This window comes from Geotrypetes seraphini, chromosome 14 (genome assembly GCF_902459505.1).
Source record: "Geotrypetes seraphini chromosome 14, aGeoSer1.1, whole genome shotgun sequence".
Classification (NCBI taxonomy): Eukaryota; Metazoa; Chordata; class Amphibia; order Gymnophiona; family Dermophiidae; genus Geotrypetes; species Geotrypetes seraphini.
The window spans coordinates 72,309,405-72,337,264 of NC_047097.1; the positions used below are offsets into that span (position 1 = coordinate 72,309,405).

General features: G+C 44.7%; 2 protein-coding genes across 7 annotated transcripts in view; one reads left to right on the plus strand and one right to left on the minus strand.

The window, feature by feature from the left end:
* ANKDD1A (ankyrin repeat and death domain containing 1A) overlaps positions 1 to 12,370 on the plus strand; it is a 37,536-nt gene extending 25,166 nt beyond the window's left edge. For all 4 annotated transcript variants that reach the window (XM_033919442.1, XM_033919441.1, XM_033919443.1 and 1 more), the window contains 4 exons: positions 6,220 to 6,315; positions 9,041 to 9,242; positions 10,957 to 11,088; positions 12,165 to 12,370. In XM_033919442.1, coding sequence (XP_033775333.1) covers positions 6,220 to 6,315; positions 9,041 to 9,242; positions 10,957 to 11,088; positions 12,165 to 12,226 — 492 coding nt within the window. In that variant the 3' untranslated portion in view covers positions 12,227 to 12,370. The remainder of the gene's footprint in view (positions 1 to 6,219; positions 6,316 to 9,040; positions 9,243 to 10,956; positions 11,089 to 12,164) is intronic.
* Positions 12,371 to 17,147: 4,777 nt separating this feature from the next.
* SPG21 (SPG21 abhydrolase domain containing, maspardin) overlaps positions 17,148 to 27,860 on the minus strand; it is a 38,256-nt gene continuing 27,543 nt past the window's right edge. For all 3 annotated transcript variants that reach the window (XM_033921045.1, XM_033921046.1, XM_033921047.1), the window contains exons 7-9: positions 26,132 to 26,239; positions 21,066 to 21,206; positions 17,148 to 17,748 (exon numbers count right to left, since the gene is read on the minus strand). In XM_033921045.1, the coding sequence (XP_033776936.1) occupies positions 17,635 to 17,748; positions 21,066 to 21,206; positions 26,132 to 26,239 (363 nt within the window). In that variant the 3' untranslated portion in view covers positions 17,148 to 17,634. The remainder of the gene's footprint in view (positions 17,749 to 21,065; positions 21,207 to 26,131; positions 26,240 to 27,860) is intronic.

The window sequence follows — 27,860 nt, forward strand, 5'->3', positions numbered from 1 at the left end:
GCATATTGCTTCGAGAGCCTGTGGAGTCTGTTCTGTAAAAAAAAAAAAAAAAAAAATCCTGAGGTAGTGCTGGTCTGAAGGGTTGTTTCCCTTTAAGAAAACTGTATTTTACTGTATTTTTTCATGTAACCAGCACTTTTTTATAGCTAGGTCGCGTCTGGAGCAATTGTGCCCTTCTCCGGGGGAGTAGGCCACAATTTTAGTCCAGCCGCGAGGCACTCGCGGCCGGCCTGAACTCGGCGGTTTGGGTCGGTGAGGTGGTGGAGCTCCGTCGGCAGCGGCTGCAGGCGCCCAGAGCTCCCCGCCGATGGTGCCTCGCGAGTCGGCTTGGAGCAGTGGGGAAGCCCGGTCTTCCACAACCGCCCACGGAGGGATTCCCCGAAGGATTCCCTCTCAGCTGATTTTTTGACAGCTGATGCCGACTTGCCTGTCTTAGCGGCTGGGACTGTTCAGTCTTCTCAGCCGCTACAGGCCATGGAGGGAGCATTTTTGGCGGGAACTTCGCCATTTTCTTTGTCTGGCCCCTCCATTTTGTCTGCAACCTCAGGTGACCTTCCCCCTGTATGGCGAACACAGGGGCAGGTTTCAGCATGGACCCCTGCTGGGGCAGGGAGTCCCTGGGGACCCCCAGGGGTTTTTTGCCCCCAATTTATTTTCTTTCTTTGTGCGGACTTTTGGGGGTCCCACGTGCGCCTGGGGGGTTTCGGGGGGGGTTTCCCTCCGCGCCCCCTATGGCTTTGCCTCCCTCTTTTCGTTTGGCGTCCCCTCTTCCTCCTCCCTCATCCAAGCGCCCGCGGGGGGGCTTGGATTGCGAATTGGTGGGCGGAGGAGCGTGTTGGCCTGGTTGAGGACCTGGCTGCTTTGGCGGGCTTCCAGGATCCTCTAGAGGGGACGCCTGTTGGCAGCGGGGCGGCGGGTTTCCCGTCTTCCAGAGCAGATGCGTCCGTGGTGCGCTTTTTTATTCAGAGGGATGAGCTTTTAGACCTGTGTAGCAGGTCTCCTTGGTGCTGCATTTTTGCAGTGGCGCCGCCGGAGACCCCGCGTATGGGGGCCCCTCTGCTTCAGGGGGTCTGTCCTGGTTCCCGCTCTTTTCCTGTGCGTCAGGATTTGCGGGATTTTGTGTTGGCGCAGTGGCCTATGGGCGCAGTTTCGTTTGGTGTGCGCCTTGGCTCTTGGGTATCCCGTCCCGGAGGGAGGTAGGGCTACCTTAATTTCGCCAATGGGGAACGCGGTGGTCTCGGCACTTCCTAAGCGGCATACCGTGCCTGTTATGGACGGTTCTGCTCTTAGGGTCTCGGAGGCGCGTGCGTTAGAGACTCTTCTTAAGTATGATTTTGATGTCTCTGCCTTTGGGGTCCAGGCGGCTGTTTGTGGGGAGCTAGTCGCTCGCGCCGTGTTTCGGTGGGCTGAGCGTGTCCTGGATCGGGAGTCTGATGACTGGTCTCTAGTGGATCAGGAGGTAGCGAAGATTGCGATGGCTGCCTCGTTCCTCTCAGATGCTCTTTATGACTTGGTGCGGATTTCGGCTAAGTCTATGGCATGGCCGCGCGGCGTATTTTGTGGCTGCGCGCTTGGGCGGCGGATTCTGCGTCCAAAGCTAAGTTTACTAAAGTTCCCTTTAGGGGGTCTTTTTGTTTGGAGAGGAATTAGATGAGTTGATTCAGACTCTGACGGACTCGAAGGTGCCCCGTCTGCCTGAGGACCGTGCCCGCCCTGCGTCTAGGTGTGGGGCTGCCCGGGGGCGTTTGCGGGAATTTCGCAAGTATCGCCCGGGGCGTGGGGCTGCTTCTTTCCCGGCTCAGGGTTTTTCCCGGGGTCGGTTCTTCCAGCGCATGCAGCCCTTTCGGGGGGCCCGTCGGGGGGCAGGGAATCCCTCCGCCGGTTCCCCCGCTTCCCGTCCTGCGCAATGACTCCTTGCCGGCGCCCCCTTTGGTTCCGGTGGGGGCCCGGCTGCGCAAATTTTTCCCCAAATGGGCCGAGATCGCGTCCGATCAGTGGGTCCTTGAGGTGGTGCGGGACGGTTACGCTCTGGAGTTTACCCGCTCTCTGCCGGACCTTTTCCTCGCTTCTCCATGTCAGACTCCATGGAAGACGCAGGCTTTTCGTCAGACCCTTCAGCGTTTGCTAGATCTCGAGGCAGTGGTGCCGGTGTCCCCTACGGAGTGGGGCACCGGCAGGTACTCCATTTACTTTGTGGTGGCCATAAAGGAGGGGACCTTTCGGCCCATCCTGGATTTGAAAGGGGTCAACAGAGCTCTCAAGATTCCGTCTTTCCGCATGGAAACGCTGCGGTCGGTCATTCTGGCGGTTCAGCCGGGGGAGTTCCTTACGTCTCTCGATCTGACGGAGGCCTACTTGCAGGTTCCAATTCGGGCCTCTCATCAGCACTTCCTTCGCTTTGCGATCTTGGGGCGGCACTTTCAGTTCTGTGCGCTTCCCTTTGGTCTGGCCACGGCTCCTCGGACGTTCACCACGGTAATGGTGGTCGTCGCGGCAGCCTTGCGGTCGGTGGGCATCCTGGTTCTCCCCTACCTGGACGACTGGTTGATTCGGGCAAAGTCGTTGCAGGAGAGCTCCCGGGTTACGGCTCGGGTGGTGGAGTTTCTCCGGTCGCTGGGCTGGGTGGTCAACCTTTCCAAGAGTCGGTTGGTCCCGGCTCAGCGTCTGGAGTGCCTTGGGGTTATGTTCGACATCTCCTTGGGGAAGGTCTTCCTTCCAGAGGCCCGGGTGAGCAAATTGCAATCTCAGATTCGCCTGCTTTTGGCGTCCCGGGGTCCTCGGGCGCGAGATTTCCTCCAAGTCCTGGGGTCAATGGCGGCGTCCCTGGACGTGGTGAGGTGGGCGCGGGCCCACATGCGTCCTCTTCAGTATGCTCTGCTCCGGAGGTGGTCTCCCCGGAGGCAAGATTTGGATGTTCCGGTTCCCCTGCGAGGCTTGGCGCGCTGCAGTCTGCGCTGGTGGCTCCGGACCCCTCACCTGGTTCAGGGGGTGGGTCTGGATCTCCCGCAGTGGACGGTGCTCCTTACGGATGCGAGTCTCCTCGGTTGGGGGGCTCAGTTTATGGGCCACTCAGCTCGGGGCACCTGGTCCGCGGAGGAGGCCTCCTGGTCGATCAACGAGTTGGAGACCAGAGCGGTCAGGCTGGCGCTGTTAGCTTTCCACTCCCTTTTGCTGGGCAAGTCGGTCAGAGTCCTGTCGGACAATGCCACGGCGGTGGCTTATGTCAATCGTCAGGGGGGCACCAAGAGCACTCCTGTGGCGCAGGAGGCGGCTCGGCTCATGGTTTGGGCGGAGTCCCATCTTCTGGACCTCTCGGCTTCTCATATAGCCGGGGTAGAAAATGTTCAGGCAGACTTCCTCAGTCGTCACTTCCTGGATCCAGGAGAGTGGTTTCTCGGCGCCGGAGCGTTTCGGTTGATAGTGCAAGATTGGGGGCAGCCCCTGATGGACCTGATGGCCACGAGTGGCAACGCCAAAGTGCCCCCGCTTCTTCAGTCGTCGCAGGGAAGGGCTGGCCGAGGGTCTGGATGCTCTGGTCCAGCCGTGGCCAACGGAGGGGCTGTTGTATGTGTTCCCTCCTTAGCCGCTGGTGGGCAGAGTGCTTCTTCGCATTGTTCACCATCCGGGTTTGGTGGTGCTGGTGGCTCAGGATTGGCCTCGACGTCCGTGGTATGCAGATCTGGTGAGACACCTGGTGGCGGTTCCTCTTCCTCTGCCTCTCTCGGACGACCTTCTGATGCAGGGTCCCATTCCCTTGTTCGACCCGTCTCTCTTCTGTCTTACGGCGTGGCTCTTGAAAGGGGTCGCCTTAGCAAGAAGGGATATTCAGACAAGGTGATCGCTACACTGTTGGGGTCCCGGAGGCTTTCTACCTCTCGGGCTTATGTGCGGGTTTGGCGTCTCTTTGAGGAATGGTGTCGGGCGCGGGGAGTGACCTCTTTTCGCGCTTCTCTGCCTAACATTCTAGAGTTCTTGCAGGATGGCCTGGATAGAGGCCTGGCTTGGTCTTCTCTCCGGGTTCATCTTGCGGCCCTGTCGACCTTTCGAGGGTTGGTGTCAGGTCAGCGTTTATCGGCTCTTCCTGATGTGATTCGGTTTCTGCGGGCGGCCAAGTTGCTTAGGCCTCCCCTACGGCCCTCGGTTCCCTCTTGGGATCTTAATCTGGTTCTCTCTGTTTTGGTGCGCCCGCCTTTCGAGCCCTTGGACGACTGTTCTTTGAAGGACCTTACTTTGAAGGCGGTCTTTTTGGTGGCCATTACTTCTGCTAGGAGTATTTCTGAGCTGCAGGCTTTCTCTTGTAGGGCTCCCTTCTTGGAGTTGTCTAGGGAGCGGGTCGTCTTGCGGCCTGTTCCTTCCTTTCTGCCGAAGGTTGTTTCTCCTTTTCATGTCAATCAATCGGTGGTTCTCCCGGTCTTGGGTGGTCGGGAGGGCTCTTCTGAGCAACGGCAGCTGCGCAAGTTGGATGTCGGTCGGGTCCTTCGCTCTGATGTGCAGCGGACCCAGGAATTCCGGAAGTCCGATCATCTCTTTGTCCTCCTGGCTGGTCCTCGTCGCGGAGCTGGCGCTTCTAAGGCTACTATTGCGCGCTGGATCAAGGAGACGATTGCTTCCGCTTATCTTCTGAAACAGCAGCCTGTTCCGGAGTTTCTCAAGGCTCATTCCACTCGGGGTCAGGCGGCTTCTTGGGCTGAGTCGTCGCTCGTGCCTCCGGTGGATATTTGTAAGGCTGCGGTTTGGTCCTCCTTGTATTCTTTTGTTAGACATTATCGGGTAGATGTTCAGGCGCGTCGGGACGCGGTGTTCGGTGAGCGTGTTCTGGTATCGGCCCTTCGGGGGTCCCGCCCGTGAGAGGGACTGCTTTGGTACGTCCCATTCGTAAAGTTAACCTCTACTGGTCTGGAGAGTGCTAAAGAAGGAGAAATTAGGTTCTTACCTGCTAATTTACTTTCTTTTAGCTTCTCCAGACCAGTAGAGGTCCCCACCCTGTCTGTTGTTGTTGTTGTTGTTGGGGCTGTTTTCGCGGGCAGTTTTTGTTTTTTGCTGCGGGTTCTAGTATTTTTCTAGGGCCGGGGAGAATTAAAGAACAGCGGCTGTGGCTCGGCTGGCTTAGCTGGCGAGCTGTGGGGACATTTTCCTTCGGGTATTTCTCCTCTGCATTTTCCAACAGCATTTGGGTATGTTATTTGTTACTCCTGTTCGGAGTATTGTTTTCTTCCTGTTTTCCAGTTCTTGGTTCTGCTTGGCTATTCGGCAGACTGAGGGAAATAGAGAAGGGAGGATAGTATATACTGTCCCAAAGTTTTGTTTTCAGTCTCCACCTGCTGGTCATGATTAGATATATACCCATTCGTAAAGTTAACCTCTACTGGTCTGGAGAAGCTAAAAGAAAGTAAATTAGCAGGTAAGAACCTAATTTCTCCTTACATTACATTACATTCTACCACCCTTTCTGTAAAAAAAAAAAAAAAAAAAGTATTTCCTTAGATTACTCCTGAGCCCATCACCTCTTAACTTCATCCTATGCCCTCTCATTCCGGAGCTTCCTTTCAAATGAACGAGACTCAACTCATGCGCATTTCCGTAACATATGTATTTAAATGTCTCTATCATATCTCCCCTCTCCCGCCTTTCCTCCAAAGTATACAGATTGAGATCTTTAAGTCTGTCCCCATACGCCTTATCACGAAGACCACACACCATTTTAGTAGCCTTCCTCTGGACCTATTCCATCCTTTTTAAAAATCTTTTTGAAGGTGTGGCCTCCAAAATTGTACACAATATTCAAAATGAGGTCTCACCAGAGTCTTATGCCTTCTTTTTCCATACCTCTCCCTATACACCCTAATTTTGTCATTGCCTTTTCTTTTTTTTTTAAATTCTTTATTCATTGTCATTGCCTTTTCAATCTGTTTGGTCACCTTAAGATCATCACATACAATCACACCCAAGTCCCGCTCCTTTTTCATGCATAGGAAATGGCAGCAGATAAATCATCTTCTTTTCTGTTCTGTTTAGTTTTATTTCTGTTTGTTACCTTTAAAAGTGGATCTGAAAACTGCTACCTTGAAAGTGATTGTCTATTAAGAAGCCATATCTGTGGTCTGAGCTTAAATAAAGTCTGTCTTTAAAGCTAATAAAACAGAAGCAATGTGCAGGTTAAATGAGAATGACCTAGTCATCACCAACATGAAGCATGCTTTTTGTCCCTCTTTGTTGCAGCAAGGAAAAACCTCACTTGATGTAGCAGCACGTGGTAACCATATTAATCTAGCAGACATGATCATAAAGGCAGACCGATTCTACAAATGGGAAAAGGTACAGTAAATTTAAAAGACACATCAACTGATATAAAAATAATGTGCTTGCAGGAGGAGTTTCATTTTAGGCAACCAAAAGACACCTGGGTGGGTGTGGTACCTTGAAGGAGTACTGAAAAGCTTGACATATTCCAAAAATTCCTTCCCTTACACCAGGGGTGTCAAAGTCCCTCCTCGAAGGCCGCAATCCAGTCGGGTTTTCAGGTTTTCCCCAATGAATATGCATGAGATCTATTTGCATGCACTACTTTCATTGTATGCTAATAGATCTCATGCAAATTCATTGGGGAAATTCTGAAAACCCGACTGGATTGTGACCCTCGAGGAGGGACTTTGACACCCCTGCCTTACACCATTTTGAAGAAAAAAAAAAGTTGTGCTAATCCTAAATCCCTTGTCCCTGGTCATTCCTGCTCTGCTGGTTGTGACGGAGGGTCTGGGATATTGATTACAGCACCAGCAAAGGGGAAAAACTGCACAAGCTTAGTTCGCCTTCCATCTCCTGCAGGTTGAGAAATACTGGCTGTGGGCTGCACAGGGCTGTCTTTATCTGGTGGTAAGAGAGCATAAACTCACATGTCTGCACTGGTCTGGGGAGATGATCAAAGAGGGACTTCCAGGATAAGAGAAACAATCTTTGCTGCCTAAATGGATCAATGAGATCCATTATGTGTCATAACTTTCTAAAGACATAGTAGCGGGTCAGAGGATGGACAATCAAAGAGCAAGTGGTCTCCTCTATACCCTTTATCTTCAATATGGAGACTCCACAAGAACCAGATGTGTCTGTGTGAAGTCTGTTGCAGCCTTCTGCTCTTTTTCACGAGTGGGCCGCTTGGTTTATCACTCTCTTGTGGATCACGTCTCTATGAATGTTGGGCAGGCTGCCATCCTTCATGCAAGTAAAGTTTTTTTTTTTTTTTTTAAATTCTTTATTTTACATCTTACAACAAGTGTATCATAAAATAACATTTGAACTTATACAATATCACTTGATTCTCTATCAATTTAACTTAAATTATAGTATTTAAACCCTCCCTCCCTACCCTATTAATTCATATATAGTTGCATATATTATATGTCATATTAATCTAATCATTTAATTCAAATCAGAAATCCCAACCCCCCATACTTTGCAATTATACCTATTAGGGAAAAATGATAATCCAATAATTACTCATTACAATATTCTATTAATGGCCTCCAAACCTCCTGAAAGTTATTAAAATTACCTTTAAGCAAGGCTAACATTCTTTCCATCTTGTATATATGACAATGAATTCCACCAAAAACTATAATTTAATCTATTCCAATTTTTCCAATTAAGTGTAATCTGTTGAATGGCAACTCCTGTCATAATAAGTAATAGCTTATTATTCTTTGCAGAAATTTGACTTTTCTTCCTCATTGACATTCCAAATAACATGGTATCATAGGATAGAGCCACAGGATTTTCCAACAAACAATTTATTTGACCCCCAAATCGATTTCCAAAAAGCCAAAATGAATGGACAATAGAACAATAAATGATCTAACGTCCCTATTTCGAGATGACAATGCCAACACCTATTAGACTTAGAGCTATCTAATTTTTGTAAACAAACAGGGGTCCAGAAAGTACAAGTACAAGTTTTAAAAGTCAGCATCATACAGTTTGCAAGAGTTGGTATTTGCAGTGGCGCCATCATGGTGGGTGCACCGGCATCCCTCCTCCTGTCTGCCCTGCCTCTTCCCACTCCTCCACCCTGCCATATGCGCACCCCCTTCCTATTCCCCATACCTCTAGTTGCTCACTGCTGTGAGCAACAATGTTAACATGCTCCTCGCAACCACGACGGCTCCCACTGCCACGCATAGGAAGTGATGTCAGAGGGAGAGCCAATGTGGTTGTGAGGAGCACGTTGAAGTTGGTCGTGGTGGTGAACAACTAGCGGGAGGGGGTGCATGCAGCAGGGGGGTTGGGAAAGGGCGGGGGAGGGGTGCCTCTCGCTACACTACTGGGTATTTGTACCTTATCCCTGGGTTTTACTGGCTTGGAATCTTGCCCCTCTGGGATTCTGCCAGTCTTGTGACCTGGACTGGCCACTGTTGGAAGGAGGATACCGGGCTAGATGGACCTATCAGTCTGATCCAGTATGGCTTTATGTTTTGTTGGATCTGGGCTTGTTCTTTGTAGCTAGTTACTATTTATGGAGGGGAGTGGACATCCCACTTTCTGATCTTGTACAAGGTGGGGGGGGGGCAGCAGCAGCAGCAGTGAAGGGGGTGTCGGTGGGAGGGGGGCTTTCCTTCTGTTGCTCTCCCTGCTGGTCAGTCAGCTGAGCCAGCAGAACTCGGGGAGACCTGTGGCTTAGTTGATCAAGACAGGGAGAGCCGCCTTGACCGGAGGGAGGAGCTGGACTTAGCTTTTACTCTTCTGAGCAAGCGCTAGACACAGTTACTCCTCCACTTTACCGGCAATTCTCCACACAAATAGCGTACATATAATTTGTATGCTTTATGCTGTGAATCGTCCGTAAAAGAAAAATCACTGCCACTATGGCCACTAAATTGAGTCGCCGGATTTTACCAGTGAGTTATGAGAATCCGGCCCTAATTTAGGTAAAGTGAGATGGATAATGCACTTGCTCACTGGCATGCATTTAATGGGGTTATGGTCTTTTCTTTGATGTCTTGGGCTTGGTGACTCTAAATCCTGCATTATTTTTGTTTGTATATTTCAGGACAACCTAAACAGTGATTCTGACTCCTGGGTTGCTCGACACTTGACCTTTAAACAGGATCACAGGCTGGAGACACAGCACATTCGTTCAGTTATGTGGAGATTAGCCACCAAATACCTCAAACCTAGCGAGTGGAAAAAACTGGCTGTTCACTGGAAGTTCACAGATGCACACATTCGAGCCATTGAGCAGCAGTGGACGGGTAAGACAGACTTCCCCACTCTGCCCTTCAGACTGGAGAACTGTACAGGAATGGAGTCCATGAGAATCCTGCGGAGATCCCCTCCAGACTCGCAGGGACCACGCTGGAATGCATCTGGTTTGTTCGGAGCTCCCATGGGAGTGGCAACTTCCTCCGGCGTTGTATCCAGCAGCACTCTGGCTCTATTCAGCATCTCTATCCCCTCCCTTCCCACCCACACCCAGCCCATGCAGTGTCTTACCAGCCTTTCTCTTCAGGCCATAGAAAGTGATCCTTAATCCATGCTGCTAGCAGCTGACCAAGAAACCTTCCCTTTGACGTGTTTGTGTCAGAGGGAAGGCTTCCGAGTCAGCTGCCAGTAGCATGGAGGAGCGAAGGCATGCTCTTGGCCTGAAGAGAGAGGCTGGTAAGATGCTGTGCAGGCTGGGGGTAGGTGGGAAGGGAGGGGAAAGAGATGCTGCATAGGCTAGGGGGATGGGAAAGAAATGAAAGAGGGATGCTGCTGGTGGGGGAGGGGAGAGAATGGCTGGACATAGATGCATGGGGCAGGAGGAAAAAGAGATGGTGCACATGGAGAAAGGAAGAAAAAGGGAGAATTGTTGGGCAATGTGGTGGAGAAGAGGGAGGGAGGGAGAAATATTGGATGTTGTGGTGTAGAGAGAAGGATGGAAAGGAATGTTGGATGGTGATGGAGGGAGAAATGTGGCATGGCACTAGAGGGGGATGATAGAAGGAGAAATGTTCACGGGGTTGGTGGGGCCAGGCAAAAGATACTGCCCAGGGGACAAGCCATGCTGGATGTGGTTGTAGAGAGGGAGAGAGAGAGATGCACCCTGGATCCCTCTCTCTTTTCCCACTCCCTTTGCAAAAGAGGAAATGAAGAGAGAGGGAGACATGCTGCACATGGGAGTGGAGAAGAGAGGAAGAAATGCTGTGCAGGAGTAGGGAGAGGAAAAAAGGGATCCAGTGGGAGGGAGGGAAGAGAAGGAGAAATGCTGGACCATGGTAGGAGGAACCAATGGACAGCAACTGCTTTAAGAGGAATTTGTAGAAAAACTGGAACTAACTTGATGGAAAAATAAATCTCCAGCCAACAAAGGTTAAAAAACCTGGAATTTATTGACTGAAATACATTAGCTTTGGGCAATGTATATTGCAGATGTCTTTGTATTGTGTTCAACATAACAGAAAAGGAAATGCATTTCTGGTTTTATTTTTGGGTTTCCCCAAGCACCGGCAGCTGAGGACCTCCTCCAAATGTGGCCGGAATTCCCTTCTACCAAGCATAACAGTCGCTGCCAGCATTAGGGTCATTACTGCTGCCTGCCAAGCTTGGTAAAAGGGATTTTGGGGCACCTTCAGAGGAAGTCTTCAACTGACGTAGGTTGAGGATCCTCATCAACTGGAATATTTTATACTTTCATTAGAGACTCTGGCAGAGACCCATTTACAAAGCATGCATTCTTCCCAATTAATACAAACTTCTGGGTGAGGATTACCACTGCATCAGATTACTCTCATTCTCGTTCTGCAATGCATATTTGATATATTTACCAGCATCAAAGAGGTGCACAGACATCCGTTCATAAGCAATTGTTCAAAGTGATGCAATTGTGACATCTCAAAAAGGAATTTCCTCATTGTAGGCTGAGAATCAAATCTGACCAGTGACCCTCTGTTTTTAAGCATGTGCTTTTGTGTTTTGTATTTACAGGTACTAAAAGTTACAGGGACCATGGTCACAGAATGCTGCTTATATGGCTTCATGGGGTGATCCTAGCAGGAGAAAATCCAATCAAAGGACTTTATGAAGGACTTGTGGATATTGGGCGGAGAGACTTAGCAGGTTGAAGCATACACTATTTCTCTTGGGGTTTTTTTTTGCAGAGTAGAGAGGATTTCAGAATGGGCCCGTGTCTGTCCTTTCTGAATAGGGACATGCAAATAGTGGATATTTACCAACATAAGAACAGCCTTACTGGGTCAGATCAATAGTCCATCTAGCCCAGTATCTTGTCTTCACTGTGGCCAATCCAGGTCACAAGTACCTGTCGAAAATTCAAATAGTCGTAGCATTCTATGCTTCCCTTATGTCTGTCTCAATAGCAGACTATGGACTTTTCCTCCAGGAACTCGTCTGAATCTTTTTTAAAACCAGCTACATTAACTGTTCTTACCATATCCTCTGGCAATGCATTCCAGATCTTAACTATTCTCAGTGAAAAAATATTTCCTCCGATTGATTTTAAAAGTATTTCCCTGTAACTTCATTAAGGGTCTCCTAGTCTTTGTAATTTTTGATGGAGTAAAAAATCGATCCGCTTGTACCCATTCTGCACCACTTTTCCAAGCTGAAGAGCCCTAACATCTTTAGTCTTTCCTCGGTTGAGAGGAGCTCCATTTCCTTTATCACCTTGGTTGCTCTTCTTTGAACCTTTTCTAGTTCTGCTATATCTTTTTTGAGATAAGGCAACCAGAATTGAACACAGTACTCCAGGTTTGGTCGCACCATGGAGCAATACAGAGGCATTATAACATCCCTTTTCAAAATATCACAATCAACAATCTTAGTAACTAATAATATACATATCACATTCGAGGGATGGTGTAGCCAAGTGGTTAGAGGTCATGAGTTCAATCCCAGCATGCTCCTTGTGACTCTGGACAAGCCACCTAATCCCTCCAGATACGACAGTTAAATTGTGAGTCTGCCAGGACAGATAGGGAAAAACACACAAACTTACACCTTCCTGTGTAAGCCAGACACAAGTATCAAAAAATACAGATTCCTAAAGAGAGCTAAATGCAGCCTTTCAAGTTCCTGTTTCCTTATCCTCCATTGAAAAGGTACAGGTGTATTAACAAGACAAATTTATCATCAGTACATATCTTATCTCATTTTTTTTTTTTTTTTTTTTACAGAAAGCATCAGGAAGAAAGCAAATGCAGACACCAGTTCTCCAAGAAAGTGCATAGCAATGTAACTCCCCAGGATGAGAAACATAGAGTTGCCATACTGGGACAGACCAAAGGTCCATCTAGCAACACACCAGCGCCGACACTGTGATGTCATAAAGCCTCATTCCACCAATGCCTAAGAGCCAAACAATGGCTTGATTGTCCTATACTTTGCTCACATAAGAGTTGCCATACTAGGACAGACCAATGGTCCATCAAGCCCAGTATCCTGTTTCCAACCATGGCCAACCCAGGTCCCAAGTTCCTAGATTGATCCCAAGAAGTAAAACAGATTTTATGCTGCTTACCTAGGACTAAGCAGTAGATTTCCCCAAGCCATCTCAATAATGGACTTACTTTTGGGAAGCTGTGACATACTGCAGCAAATTTATTTCACAGACCAATTAGACAATTTGCCAAAATATTCCTGCAAGGGCTATTATCTTCCTTTCAAAATGAACCTTTGGCTTCTCCAGGTGTTTCTATCAATTATTAGCTCAGACAATTTCTTTTCTACTGCTTAAATTTGTGGTTGTGCAAGTGGTCAGCTGCAAGCAGCTGCTTTTCATAAAATGTATAACACTACTGAGTAACACTAGTTTTATAAAGCCAATTTCTTTTTATTTAATGTAAAAATGTATATTTTTAGATATTCTAGCCTTTTCCACTCCTCTTGGTTGGGCACATTGACAGCCTTATTGTATGTGTGGGTGTATAGGGACGGAGTTATGAAACATTTTTCCTCATGTGCACAAAATAGGAGGAAAGCTTTTACAGTAGTACGTTTTAGTCCATAAAAAAAGCCAGTTAGATAATAAAGGTGAAACAAAGCCAGCATCAGCATGGCTCTGAGCCCTCAGCTTGCACAGATCCAGCTGGAGTCAACTAGCAACAGCCTTCATCAGCAAGGAGTTCAAATTGCTACCCACCCTGGCCTGGTGCTTTAATGTGAGTTCAATAGAAACGGGTTACATAGCTAAATGCCAGACATGTTATTTATTTTTCAATTGTGCCACTTAGACATGGCTGGAGCACCTAACTTTCTGATTTTCTTGGCTTTAACTGTATTGAGATGCCTCTGATTAAGATAGTAATATGGCTTTGACCTATTTCTATGGAAAAGGACTCCTGGTTTACTTGTTGGTGATTGAAATGTTTTGCATTTCCTAATCCTTGTTTATAAAAAAAAAAAAAATTGGTTTTTCTAGGGCTGGAATTTGAGTGATGGGCTTCTGTTACGAAATGTGTGGCTGGCTACAGCACTGATGTAATTAATCAGGTTTACAGCTGCCCTTTAAGAAGTATGTCTTTCTTAAAGTGAGCTCATTTGAAGCAGATGTAAAATTCAGTTATTGCAGTGCAGCTCTGTATATTGTTTAGAAATCTTTATAAGCTATTACTATACAGTAATGAAAGAGGAATGAATGCAGATGGATTAACATGAAAATGATCAATTTAATGTATGGTATCCAATGATTTGACCGGTGTAAGTGTTTTTTTAAACATGTATGAGGCTTATTAACATGGATGTGTAAATGAAACTGAAAACATATTGGTTACTGTTGACTAGTAGCCATCTGATGCTTCAGATCAATCAATTCTTATGTAACTTGTATTCAGCAGCAACCTCTTTGAAAATGATCACATGCAAATAGCATCTAAGCCTATGCCTTCTTTTGCTGTAAAAACGAATTATGAATTCTCGATGGAATATTCACCAACCTGATAAGATTATTGGGTTAGCAAAGACATCTGTATTCTGAGCTAGCCCAGGTAGGATTATTATCTCCTCTTCTCTATGGAGATGGCAATACACTTGAACATAAGAACAGCCATCAACGGTCCATCTCTAGCCCAATATCCTGTTTCCACAGCGGCCAATCCAGGTCACAGGTACATGGCAGAAACCCAAATCGTAGCAATATTCCATGCTACTGATCCCAGGGCAAGCAGTGGCTTCCTCCATCTTTCACAATAGCAGACTTTTCCTTCAGGAACTTGTCCAAACCTCTTTTAAAACCAGCTATGTTAACTGTTGATCCTGATCTGGTATGGGGTTTGTTTTATTTTTTTGCCATGTTTTAGGGGAGGGGGGCACACAGGGGTGAGACAGATGCTGCCTCTTTATTTTTTTTCTAGTATAATTTGATGAAAATACTGAATTGTAGTGAAATTCTGGATGATAATTCACAAAAATACTGTTTAAATGTCAAACTTGCAGAATTTGGATTTCTTTTTGTACAGAATTCTGCCAGGAGTAAAGAATATACCCACTGCCTTAGTTCTTTACAATTCCTAAAATCTTGATTTTCTTTTTGGAATAGGCCCTAAACATTTCACAATGAATCTGCTGCCAGATTGACTTCATAATTTTTCTATGCTTTTTTTAGCACCTTCAGCCAGCTCTTGCTTAGGCAAAATGGCAAATACATCTTCCTTCCCCTAGGCTCAGGGAGTTCAGCATTTATTTGACTGCTGAAAAATTTCAGCAGTGTATGTGTATTTCTTCCACACAGCCATTGCACTAGCAATCTGCACAAACAATTCAGGAAGAAGCAACACTTAATTCCTATATTTAAATTAAAGGATAAAAAGCAATATGAAGCTAGGTAAAAGGCACAAGCCAAATAAATTAAAAAGGATAGATATTGACTTTACACATGACTTAGAGACAAGCCAGTAACTGAGTTTTCGTGGCATGCATCTTGAACTCGTTTTGCTGTATGGCAATGGTCTTCATTGCAAGGCCTGCGAGCCTATCCAGAATTTCATCCCCCTTGCCCATGGACTCTAGAATTTTTTACCCTTTTCATGCAGAGTCTGGAATCATGGGTTTCAGTTGTGTATATTAGCCTTTTAGTTTGTGGTCCTGTATTTGCATAGGGTTCATTGTCTGACCAAGGCCAGGTGTTCTGGTAGGAGTGACTGCCAAGAAGCGCTATTAGCATTATGGCCCCAAATAGGAAAATACTTGTCGGCTCTCCTTCAGCCCTTTTGGATCCAAAATGGCCCTCACTTAAAAATTAGTGAAGACCACTGCTATATGGTAATTAACTCTGGCCTCCCAGGAGAGGCTGGTAATTAATACAGTTTAATATTTTTATAGTAAAAGAGAAATTTCTGTTAAGTAAGGGAAGGCAGTCGGTGGTTCATATCCTACTACCAATTTTAGCAAATCTGGTATTGCATGTAATGAGTTTTGGTTTTTTTGTTTTCTGTTTATTATTTCTGACAGATCATATTGAGTCAAGTTGCAGGGTGAGGCGCTAATTAGCATGGTGTCTCCTCCACCCCTACAAACATTATTACAGTTATTGGGGGGTCTAAATTAGAATCTCTAGGTTTGACATCACTGATTTATGCAGATATATTACTGTTCTAATTTCTGTATCAGAGGACTAGAATAACAAGCAAAACAAATTACTTGATGTGTGGACACAACTGATCATTAGCTAACATCATAGGTTAAAAATAGAGAAAACCTCCCCAAATTCTTACTGTTGGCCTCTTCAAGTCATCCATGGTTTGACAAAAGGTTTTCTATAGCATAGCTTTGATTCTTCTACAAAAATTGTGGGTATTCAGATGGATAACCAACTCTATGGAAAGTCAGGTTAATGATGTGGTTAAGAGTTTATTTTGAAGAAATGTGAAATTCCGGATGCACAAAAATTCATATTGGTAATGCTTGACTGTTACAACTGCTCTATTCCATCTTTCTATTGGTTGCCTGTGGAAGCTGCACGACAGTAATCTATCCCCCTCTCCAAAAAAGTACCTTATTCTACCTGTTGCCTTGTACCCCACAGCAACAGATGTAGCTGAGGCTCTAGGCCATAGCCTGAGGACCCCTTTTCCCACCCTCAGGTGGTCTGGTGCAGTCCCATTGCCCTATCCTTCCGTGTCTGACTCAGGTTCCTTTTTGCAACTTTAGGTAGGTCATGTCATAATGCATTTCTTTAATTGCTGCCAGGGGGTCTGCTGGGACATGACAGTCAGATATGAATATGAGGGGACAGTGGCCCATGTAACATAGGGAGCATAAGTGAGCCAGGGAAAACAAAGCCACTGGTCATAGAGAGATGCAAAACAAAACACAAACTGCAAGAGCTTATGTAATATTTTGTATTTTTAAAATGTCAAATAAGAAAGATTAGCCTTTATTATCTAAACTTCAGGGGAAGTCAGCAAATTAAAGGTGATGATTTTTTTTGTTAAAGAGTATGTTATTGTTTGTTCAAACAGGCCTTTCTTTGAATCTACTTAAGAATGGGGCAGTTTGTAACTTTGTCTACTTCTGAAAAGATCAACTTAGTAAGATAAGGCAGACTCATCAGCTACGTAGCAATTGCTGAAAAACTCTGCTCCCCATAAACTACAAAAGGAATAAATGTATCAAACCATGCATTAAGCCGTCTTTTACTAAGCTGCAATAGAGGTTTCTATCACAGCCCGGAGTGCTAAATGCTCTGACACTCATAGGAATGCTAGGAGCGTAGGAGCAGTGTCGGAGCATTTAGATACCTCTACCACAGCTTAGTAAAAAAAAAAAAAAAAAAAGGGGGAGTGGAGGTGGGAGTTAGTCCAATAAAAAAGGTATTCCTTTTATTTCTATATATTATCTTGAAATGTATAAATAATTCAAAAAAGGCAGTAGCTATAGGGAACGGCCTCTGACTTGCAATACTAAGCTAGCTCTCTGTTATCTGAATTTGACACAGCATCAGATAGGCAAAGAAAATCCCAGGCCGTGGTGAATAAGGGGCTGGAATAGTGCATCAGGCAGAAATACAGTCATGTTAAAATTTTATCTTCTCTCTCATTTTTGGTTTTCACTTTGTATCTTGAACACGGAATTTATATACTTTTGGGTATCAAATGTATCAACTGTAGAACACCTTGAAGAAGCAAGAATGTAAAGAAAGCTATTAGTTGAACACAACAAAATAAAGTGTCAAACCTTTAATGTATGGTCTCTGGTTGGATATTGCTTCTAACTGAGCAAAAAAGATCATATGTAACACAACATATCAAAAATGAAATGACGTTCAAAAAAAATATGTTCTGAAGTATGCAATTATACTCTACAGGATTATAAAACGCGAGATAACATGTAATCCATTTGTGCAAAATTCACAGTTACAGGAAATGAAAAATGGAAAGAACACGAATAGGAAATTGCAAAACTCAATCTGTTGCAAAACTGCTTTCAGTTCTAAAAATAGGAACAGTGTTTGGGACTGGTACACCATAGTTCATCCTTCGGAAAGTTTAAAAAGAAAGCAGTAAGTGAGGCTCCAGGTCCACTGGCTGAGAAGAGTTCAAAGGTGACATTCCCATTTCAAGGAAAGTCACCAGAAGTACAAAGCAGGACCAGAGCCAGGAAGACTGCTGTAGAATTATAGCAACTGCACTTAGCTGTGAACAAAGGGACCTACGGGAGCTCCATGTTCTCACCGCTGCCCTTCTGGACTTCCAGTTCTTCAGCACTGACCATAGATGGATCAATGGCAGCATATCGAGTACCATGAAACTGCCTTAAATGAATCTAGGAGATTAAACAAAGAAATGAGAGTCAGATCTCTAGCTTGTTTTGCAAAGAATGTTAGGCTCATCGGTATTTGTTGGGGCCCTTTTATGGGCTAACAAGGGACACACTAAAATGTCGTCATCTGCATGTGCTGCGTGCACATTTTTTGGGGAGGTAGAAAATGAGTATAGTGTACCCACATTACCACCACCCTAACTGGCCCTTAGGGCAATGTGTTATGTAATGCTAACAGCGCACAGCCATATATTGAAATGGAAAAAGGCCTTTTGATGGCCACGCTAAAAATGGGCTTAGTGCGCAACAAAAGTCCCACATAAGGATGCACTAAACCCATTTCTTAGCACAGCTTCGAAAAGAGCCTCTTAATTTTTTAAACAACCTTTTTTTTTTTTTTTAGAATACTATGAGGGCATTTCAATAGGATGTCTAAGTCAAATTTGGACATTTTGGGAAAAACATCCAGAAATCCAGTATAGAAAGTGTCCATTTTCAAAACAGCCAGACATCTATCTTTTATTTTTGAAATTGATCTATGTCAGTGTCTCTCAAATTCTCTCGAGCCGGGGCACACTAAAGGTAGTGGACGTCGCCGTGATTACATCATACACATGCGCGACATCATCACGTCAACATTCACACATGTGCAGAGGCCCTCCAGATGGGACCTGAGACGCCAGTAGGGAGTGCCTGCAGGGAAGAGGGACGGAGAGAAGGAGAGGCACTGGCGCCAGCTGATTGCCTGCAGCAGTGTTTCTCAACTACTTCAAGCTAAGCACCCCCTAAGTCTAACAAATATCAACTGAGTACCCCGACCGTAGACTTCCCTAGGCCCACCCAAGCTCTGCCCCAGATCCCATCCCCTTTACTAATTTTTTCCATTCATTTTTCATATACACACAATATACACAGCAGATATAAATTCTCAAAACTGACATTTCAATCACTATATTGAAAATAAAATCATTTTAGCTACCGGCGATCCTCTGCAGGCTGCTGTAATTAGCTTTAAAAGGTGAGACCGGAGGCCAGGGGGGGAAGCCAGAGAACGCTACAGAGAAGGGGGAAACATTCAGGCCTTCGGCCAATCGGGCAACGCTGGCACTGTACCGCGTAGGAAAGTCAGCTGGCAGGCACCTCTCTTCCTCCTCAGTGTGCTGCAGCACACTTGGAATCTCAGGAGGCACACTAGTGTGCCTTTGCACACAGTTTAAGATACATTGACCTATGTAAACATTTTGGTCCTTAGGACGTCTATCTTTTTTAGCCATTTAAAAAAAAAAAAAAAAAAAATGTCCACATCAAAAACAAACAAAAGCAAGTTTTGCAGACATACTCAACTACCTTGTCTGATTGGGGGCAGGAGAATCCCGATCAGCGGAGCCGGTTTTGGGGAGTCCTGTTGGCTCAGCCGATGGGGGATTCCCCTGCCAGGAAGATTCCCCATTAGCTGAGCCGGCAGGACTCCCTGAAACTAGCTCAGCTGATTGGGATTCGTGTAAGTTCCGCCTAGGATGTCCTGGGAAAGCTTCGATTATCGCTTCAGGATTTCCAGGTTGAAGCCCGGCCATAACACGCCTTCCAACATGCCCCTTTGAGCTTTGGACGCACAGCAGTTTAGAAGTACTGCTGCATGTCCAGAAAGTTGGTTTTGGTTATCGGTATTTGGATGTCCCTGCTATTAGGACATCCAAATGCCAACGTAGGCAGGTTTTTGGACGTTTTAAAGTTTTGATTATGCCCATCTGTGATAGATTTATTTAAAAAGGACAAAGCATCTCATTGCATCAGTAACATGTTATTAGGGAGAGCAGAAATCAAAACCCAGAACCCATAAAAACTAGCAAGGCCACACGAGAAGGAAAGGTTCCACAAAGGAAAACAAAATGGAACGGCACTAAACAGACTGAGAACCAGGGAACCTATGTAACTCTCTTGTGACCTCAGGGAAAGTCACTATTTCCTATTGTCTCAGGTGCCCACTTAGGACACTGAATTTTGTACTCTCCCTCTAACAAGGCATGGTAGATGAGAAGATGAAGAATTTGAGAAAATATGATCATTGTGACCAGGGACATCTAGGAAAATCTTTAAAAAAAACCCAACAAACCAGAAAAACATCTAGAAGCATAGTGAATGAATGGAATCAGACTCAGGGCAGACAAAAATAGTTAGATGAAGTTCCTAAAGAAATGCCAGGTGTCATGAGAATTCTTACTTTGAAGACACTGAAGGGAGCATGCAACACCAGGGGTTCAAAGCAAAAGACCCTCAGCCAGTATTAAGTACCCCATCCTCTGCCCTTCTCTAGTTCTGTGGCTAAGACTCCTATTTCACGTCTCTTCAGTCCTCCCTCCCCTTCTCTGCATGTATCCAACCTATTGCTACAGCCTATACCAATTCCAGCAGCCCACTTATATCTTAATAAGTTCAACGCGGATAACAATTATGAGAGAGACTAGATGAACCTAAGGACTATGAAAAATGGGGGAGGGACCCAGCACGAGACCCGCCGGGTTTGACACCCCTGAGGTCGGACAGCCCCCAAACAGGAACCAGGGACTAGAAACTCCTAAACAAATTCCAACAGCCCTACCAAGGGAGATGGGTACAGCTCACTCAACACCTGCTGGAGACTGATAGGAATAGTGGAAGGTCTCTCTTATGTACTATTCCAGAATTTTGTTTCAGTCTCCACCTGCTGGTCATGATGAGATATATACCCCACTTGTAAGATTTAACCTCTACCGGTCTGGAGAGTGCTAAAGAATTCTAAATTCTTATTATATGTTTTTGAAACAACCAAGTTTTAAGATGCTTTTGTCCAATATCTGTAGAGAGATCATCTCACACCTTTGTGGCCAAAAAGGGGAAAAAATAGACCTAAAATTCACTTCTACTTAACCCCTACACATCTCTGAAGGCACACTCCAGAAGCCTACACTGTGAGGAGAGTGTGGCGTAGTGGTTAGCACCCTGAGGTTGTGGGTTCAAATCCCATGCTGCTCCCTGTGACCCTGAGCAAATCACTTAATCCTCCACTGCCCCAGGTACATTAGACAGATCATGAGCCCACCAGGACAGATAGGGAAAATGCTTGAAGTACCTGTATGGAAACCACTTTGAGTGTGGTTGTATAATTACAAAAAGGCAGTAAACAAGTCCCAGTCCCGTAGGACATCTACCGCCGCCTGCCATTGGGATGCGGTTTTTCAAGAATCAGGTCCTAATTGTTAGCATGCATTAAATCCGTGAATGCATCTTGGTTAAAGGACCCCTAGCGTGGCATTTCTCTGAAGCTTCTGCATGAGACTTACCTGTATGTATAAATTAACTTCGGCACTTCTGCACAGGTAAGGAAAGTTGCCTCCTGTTTTAAGATGAGCTCTTCTGGCATTGGGGAACAGTTTATACATTTCTTCTTTCGCTTCAGTTGAAAGAGCACTCTGATCAAACACCTTGAAAAGACATTAGAGCCAACTCAGCTAGTGAGAAAAACCAACCAAGATCTGTGGAAATTATGTGCTGGGGTGGGTGGGGGGCAGATTTTTAAAAAGGCTCCTGCTTGCATTGTTAGGGTATTTGATTGATTGAATGTCTGAGATTTATTAACTGCCTTTATGAAGAGTTTCACCCAGGTATAATTCAACATAAAACTTACAATTTTGTTAACAGCATAACAAATGCAATGAATGAGGTAAATAAACTTAGAGGTGACAAATTGAAACCTAGTTAATAGAACTACCATGAGAGAGTATCAGAAAGATACACATTTAACAGCACTGCAGAACAATCAAACACCAAAATATGATACAGTGCATGGCCCTACTAGCATGGAAGAACATTTAAACAACAGATATTAACAGGATGGACCACATGAGAACATTCAGAGAACACATATGAAGTTCCTACAACACTATGTAGCCAGGGGCCAAGTGTAGCTATATACAGTAGGTGAAAATAATATGGACAATACAAAGTCAACAGAGAAAAACAGATGGGCATGTTCTAGGTTCAGCTCAACAACAAATGAGGAATTGGTCTAAGTTACAGGGGTTGAATGGATGGAAGGAAGACTGTAGAAGAGTGAGGTAAAACCAGTAGATGTCCTCAAAAGTGGGCGACTTCTGATAAAAGTCCTCGCGTGAAAGCATCCTCTGACGTGAGTCAGTCATCGTGTTGCTTCCTGGGAAACACAGATGTGACGTGACCTCGCTTGACAATGCAATGCAGGAATTCCTGAACACGCAAAGGTTGTTCTACAGTACAAAGTGAAGTGAACCTCTCTCGATCAGGGCTCTGTCAGATATCATCAGCCACTTGCGAAGACTTGATATCCTGCTTATCCTTGGAGAAAAGTCAAATGGCGCTGAAATCTCTCTTGCTGGCACTTGAGTGGAAGATCAAAGCAGCAAGCACAGGCTCTGCTTGCAATGCCTAGCTGGCATGAGGAGGGGTAACTGGTAAAACTGACATAAACTGTACCTTGGGAATCTTATGTAGGAAAGCAGGTGGAATGGCAGAAGCACGAGTTAGATGTAGGATGGGTGGAAGGTTGTCTACTGTTCTGTTAAAATAAAAATCCGGAGACTAGCAAAGTGATTCTCAACTTTCTCAAGCCCCAGCACACTGGTCTTTGTGGATTAAGTAGTATGGACATGGAAGAGGATTAACATGGCAAAAAGAAGAGTTAAGTACGTACTGAAAGCCACAGTAGAGCAGTTTAGGAAGGGGAAGATGGAAAAATTGCGTACATGTGTGTGCTACAAAAGCAAGGCCTATCCCTGCTCTATCTGCTAGCCATAAAGTTCAAACCTAAGCGGTTTACAACATGATCAAATTGGATTAAAATCAACAGGAGGAAAGAAACATTTAAAGGAGAGAAAAAGCAGTAGAGACAACCAGCTCCAATAATCACGACAGATGAAACATTCAAATTATGCTGAACGATTAGTTTAAAAAAGGAGGACTTCATGGATCATGGAAAGATAGAGGGGTAAATTGTTCCATAAGGCAGGACTGAGAACTGGAAAAAAAAAACAAAATCCTCCTAAATTCCACAGCTCATACTGGATCTAGACAGAAGAAAGGCATTTATGACTACACGTTTGCTTAGAAAGAAGCTCCTACACGTTTAAAAAAACCACTGCTGAGAGCAGACCCCATGCACTGACCTGCAGCTGAGGATTATTTTCCATGACACCCCTGACCAGCTCTAAAAACACACTGGTTGGGAGAAAAAAAAAAAAAAAAAAAGAGAGCGGCCTAGTGGATGCTAAAAATATGTTCTACTCAGAACAGATGACATTTTAACAAACCTAATGTAAAGTTAGGTTTGTTAAAATTTCATCCAATTCCGAGTGAACAAATTTCTAGTTTTCCCCACTCTAAACCAGAGTGTTTTCAGATCTGATCAGGGGTGTTGAGAATGTAGTCTCGGCTCAGCACTCTGAGGTTGTGAGTTTGATTCCCACTGTAGCTCCTTGTGACTCTGGGCAGGTTAGTTAACACTTCAATGCCCCAGGTACAAAATAAGGACCTGTCTAAATATGTCAATTGCTTTGATACAGAAAGAGCGGTAGATCAAGTCCCATCCCCCAATACAGAATACTAGTGTTCCGACATGGCTGATGTCACCCAGCCCTTTATTACTCAATCCCAAGGCTGTTTTAGCCTGACTTTTCCAAGAAATTAATTAAAATGATTGCAGATCAATTAGTAGAAATTTAAGTTTCTTGCTTTTACATAGATCGAAAATTTAAAACTATTTGGCTGTATTTTACCTAAATGTGATGGGAATAGTGCATTTGTATGTTCTACTGAAATGTTTTTAACTAATGTATATGTATTATGTTAATGTTTAGGAACTGTTTGGTTATTTCACTTTATTTGATTATAATGCAACATAAAATCAGTAGGAATTAAGCAGAATATAAGCTGTAACAATGCACTGAAGCTCAGGATGGAAAAAAGCAGAGGAAGTTCTCCAAGTCGGTAGAGATTTCTAACATGGTGAACTACGCCTGGTTAGGTCTTTCCTCCCACACTGGCACTATCTATTCCATAAATTGACTCCTGGGGGACTGGGGAGGTTCTGTACTGTAACAGCTGATACCCTACTGAACACCTGTTACAGGTAAACGACTTTACTTTCTCCGAGGACAAGCAGGATTTACAGTTCTCATAAATGGAAATCCCTGCCTCTAAGTTGCCTTTAACAAAAAAAAGGGGGGGGGACATAAAAAGCAATGGGGGGCAATTGTTATTGTGAGCATCTATATTGCTACTAATGACTGGGGAGTCATTTCAGAGCAGACTGCAGGAGCTTCTGTAAAGATGATACAATACATGGGCTCTATAAAGAGTTGCAGGGACTTCTGGAGTGGTGGTACAATACAGAGTTATTAATACCGGCATCATTATGCCTTAAACAATCATCCTACCAAAATCAATTGTCCTGCGTATATTCAAAGGCAAATATTCTCATACTATCTGTTGATTTTCAGCAGTCCTTCTGAAAACGCTTACAGACTGCCTTGGCATTAACCTGAAGTGGGGTTGGAAACCAGATTTTGCTTGGCATCAAGTTTAGTGATTTGAGGTATTGATGCAAAGAGAATCCCCTCTATGTGTTAGAGAACATTTGAAAGCAGCCTAGAGGAAGACCCAAGAGTCTTTTCAGATGAAACGGTATGGCGCTATGAGAATCACTGAAATCTGAGCAGGGTTTCTGAACTATGACCTATGTAATGCAAGCTATGTTATTAGAGAGACATGTAGAAAGCGTAGAGAAGGGGCTATGGCCAACCCTAGCCAATCTGGGGAGCATTTTGTCTTTTCAGTACTGGCAAAGAGGTCTATTTGAGAAGTGCCCTGCAATGTTTGACAGTCCAAAGATCACTAATGGAGTTGACAGATTCTGCCGGGCTTGCCTGCTATCAGCTCCTGACGTTACCTGAATTTGGATGCAATGAAAAATCAGAGCATCCCAAATTCATGTGCGTTCTTGCACAGGTGAAGGGAACTTTTATGCTGAAACAACAATATGGGAATTTTTCAAGCTCTGCAATCTTGAAGATGCGCAGACCCTCTGAGGGAGTAAATGTTTTCTTGATTGAGAGCAGTCTTACTTGATATAATGGTATTATCCATAAGCTTAAATATAATTACATTCCATTACATTAGAGATTTCTATTCCGCCATTACCTTGCGGTTCAAGGCGGATTACAAAAAAGAATTATAAACGGTGGGTTACAATGAAAGATCTTTGGTCATTTCTAGAGAAGATAAAGAGTAGATCAGGTAGTATCTGTGCGAGGAAGGAAGGTATTTGTGATGTTAAGACTGTTTCAGGGTATAGTTTTTATTTCTTTTCTGAACATCTTGTAGTCTGGGGTATGTTCTTGCAATTTGCCACTTAATACTAAAGTTGCTTTACTTATTTACAGTATCAGTTTCTTCTCATTTGTTCGCAAACAAAGGCAACCTGACAAGTTCAAAAATACTATACTCTGTAGGATCCTGGCTAGAAAGCAAAATCTCTGCGAGGCTTCTTCTTGTCCTCCTGCCTCAAGTGAAACTTCCTCCCAACCCACTGGAAATTGACTGGAGTGGCTGGTACCGATGCAACGCCAGGCCTTCAGCCAATATCCAGAGTTTCCAGGCCTGGCTAAACCTCCCTCAGCACTGGGATCCATGCAATTGGTAAAAAAATGCAGGAAATTAGGAGTACCATAAAACCCCAGCAGTAAATAATTACAGTTTATTATCAAAAAGGAATGAATAAGGATCCAACATAAGCTGTGTTTCAGCTATGAGTCCAATGAGTTACATCTATTACTGATCCAAGCAGCTCTCGCATACAAAAATCAAGACTCAAAACACAAAAGTTTTATAAGCCTGAATGCCATTTGGCATTGATATTGTTTGAATCAAATGGGATATAATTGATTTTACCCCTGTTGCAGCTGCTGTTGGGCCCCTCAATGGTTTAGGGCTAGATCATAAATTAAAGAAATATTAAAAGCAATGAAAAGCCAAACCTGAAAAACAGATTATAAATGCAAGAAGATGCTACTCAATGAACCCAAAGAAAAAACTGATTGAGGTGGCCCCGGCCTGTCACTCTGCTAAACAGCTCCTCCAGCTTCCAGAGCTCTCTTTACAGCTTTTATGTGACCCCTTGGCACGGAAATGATCAGACTGAGACATCCTGTTACTAGGGGAATTTAAATACTTATCTATTTCATACACTGTACAAACACTAGATTCATTAAAAAAACGTCAACAGCATCCAGATGGAAAAGGAATCATCTGCTTTGCAAAGCAGAGGTTTCATCCAAACCACAGTCCAGATGAATGTTCAACTACAGCCCAAACTTACATCCATAATAGTAACAGGAAGGTCCCGAATTTTATGTGGCTCCACATATGAGTTTTGGCAGTTCAGAGTAAGCCGAGATGCAAGCTCGCTTTGGCAAAGACTTTCCAACTTTTGAAAAACAGAAAAAACACAAAATTAGTTGTGCCTCATTGTATTTGGCTGTAAGAGACCTTAAACTTCAGATGCAATGGCTGGTGGTTCCTCCTGGTATCCATTCCCAATTTAGCCAAGCTATTGCAGTGGCAGACCTTGGCCAGAGGCTCCCTCCAAAACTCAGTTCATGTGGCTTCTAAGTCAAGTCAGTGAGTCTGTCATTAATCAACAGACGACACTTTGACACTTTTCCTTCCCCAGCCAGGCTGAAAAACAACTAGTCTGACCCTGAACCCAGATTCTCTGCCCAACAGTGTTAAAGACAGACACAAAACTGGCCTGACCAATAGATTTTATACATATGTAAATAATGACAGGATTCAAATGCTTTAATTCTGTGACAAGAGAGAAATGTCTGTGTCTCTCTGTCTGTCTGAACTTGGGTAAGTCACTTTATCTCAAGTCCCTGCTTAGCTTACAAGCTCCTTAATGTAGGGACCTATTGTACCCGAGAAATGCGCTGCATGGATCTACTGGAGCTATAAAAAGGTGACATATTCTTCATGCCCTTCCAGGGTCTGTGTATTAGCGCTCTGAAATGTCTTTCTAGTGCCCTATTTAGTCACTTCTGGCAGTGGTTTCTGGACTTCTCCATCTCCAGAGTGCTAGGAAAGTCACAGTAATCACATCTCCACTGCTGGGTGGTGTTGAAACCCAATACAGGTCCAATATGACTGAGCTGAACAGCAAAGGGGCAAAAGGAAGCTGCCAGGTCAAATCCCACCCTGCCTCCTCCCTCTCCCATCAAAAACTGTTTATCTTTTAAAGATGCACGTAATATAAAAGGGCATACGGCTGTCAAGTTGATCTGATTTTGTTCATGACATTCCTTTATTGCAGAGATAGGGAACTTCGGTCCTCAAGAGCCGTATTCCAGTCGGGTTTTCAGGATTTCCCTAATGAATATGCATTGAAAGCAGTGCATGCAAATAGATCTCATGCATATTCATTGGGGAAATACTGAAAACCCGACTGGAATACGGCTCTCGAGGACCGGGTTCCCTACCCCTGCTTATTGGCTCTGCTTATCCAAAGGCTTTCTTCAATTTTCCTAATCCAATAAAAAGCTTGAAATCCTGTGACCTTTCTGCTGAAAAAAGTTTGCTCCTTGGGCACTTAGACATTTGAGCTGTTTCTCTCTGTTATATTTATCCGTCTCTCCTCTAGTATATATTTAGATCTTGTAAGGCAGTGGTTCCCAACCCTGTCCTGAAGGACCACCAGGCCAATCGGGTTTTCAGGCTAGCCCTAATGAATATGCATGAGATTTGCATATAATGGAAGTGACAGGCATGCAAATCTGCTCCATGCATATTCATTAGGGCTAGCCTGAAAACCCGATTGGCCTGGTGGTCCTCCAGGACAAGGTTGGGAACCACTGTTGTAAGGGACACTATTTTGGAAGCACATAACGGGACCATTTCTGGAGGTACAATAACCTCCTTTTCTCTCTTTCCTAGGCACCCTAGCATCCTTCCAACTCAGGCCACTACCTTATTGCCCTTTTTTGTCTTTTTACTCTGACCCTTTGGATTTCTGCACCCCAGAAGCATGAGCCTGCATTGTTTCTACTACT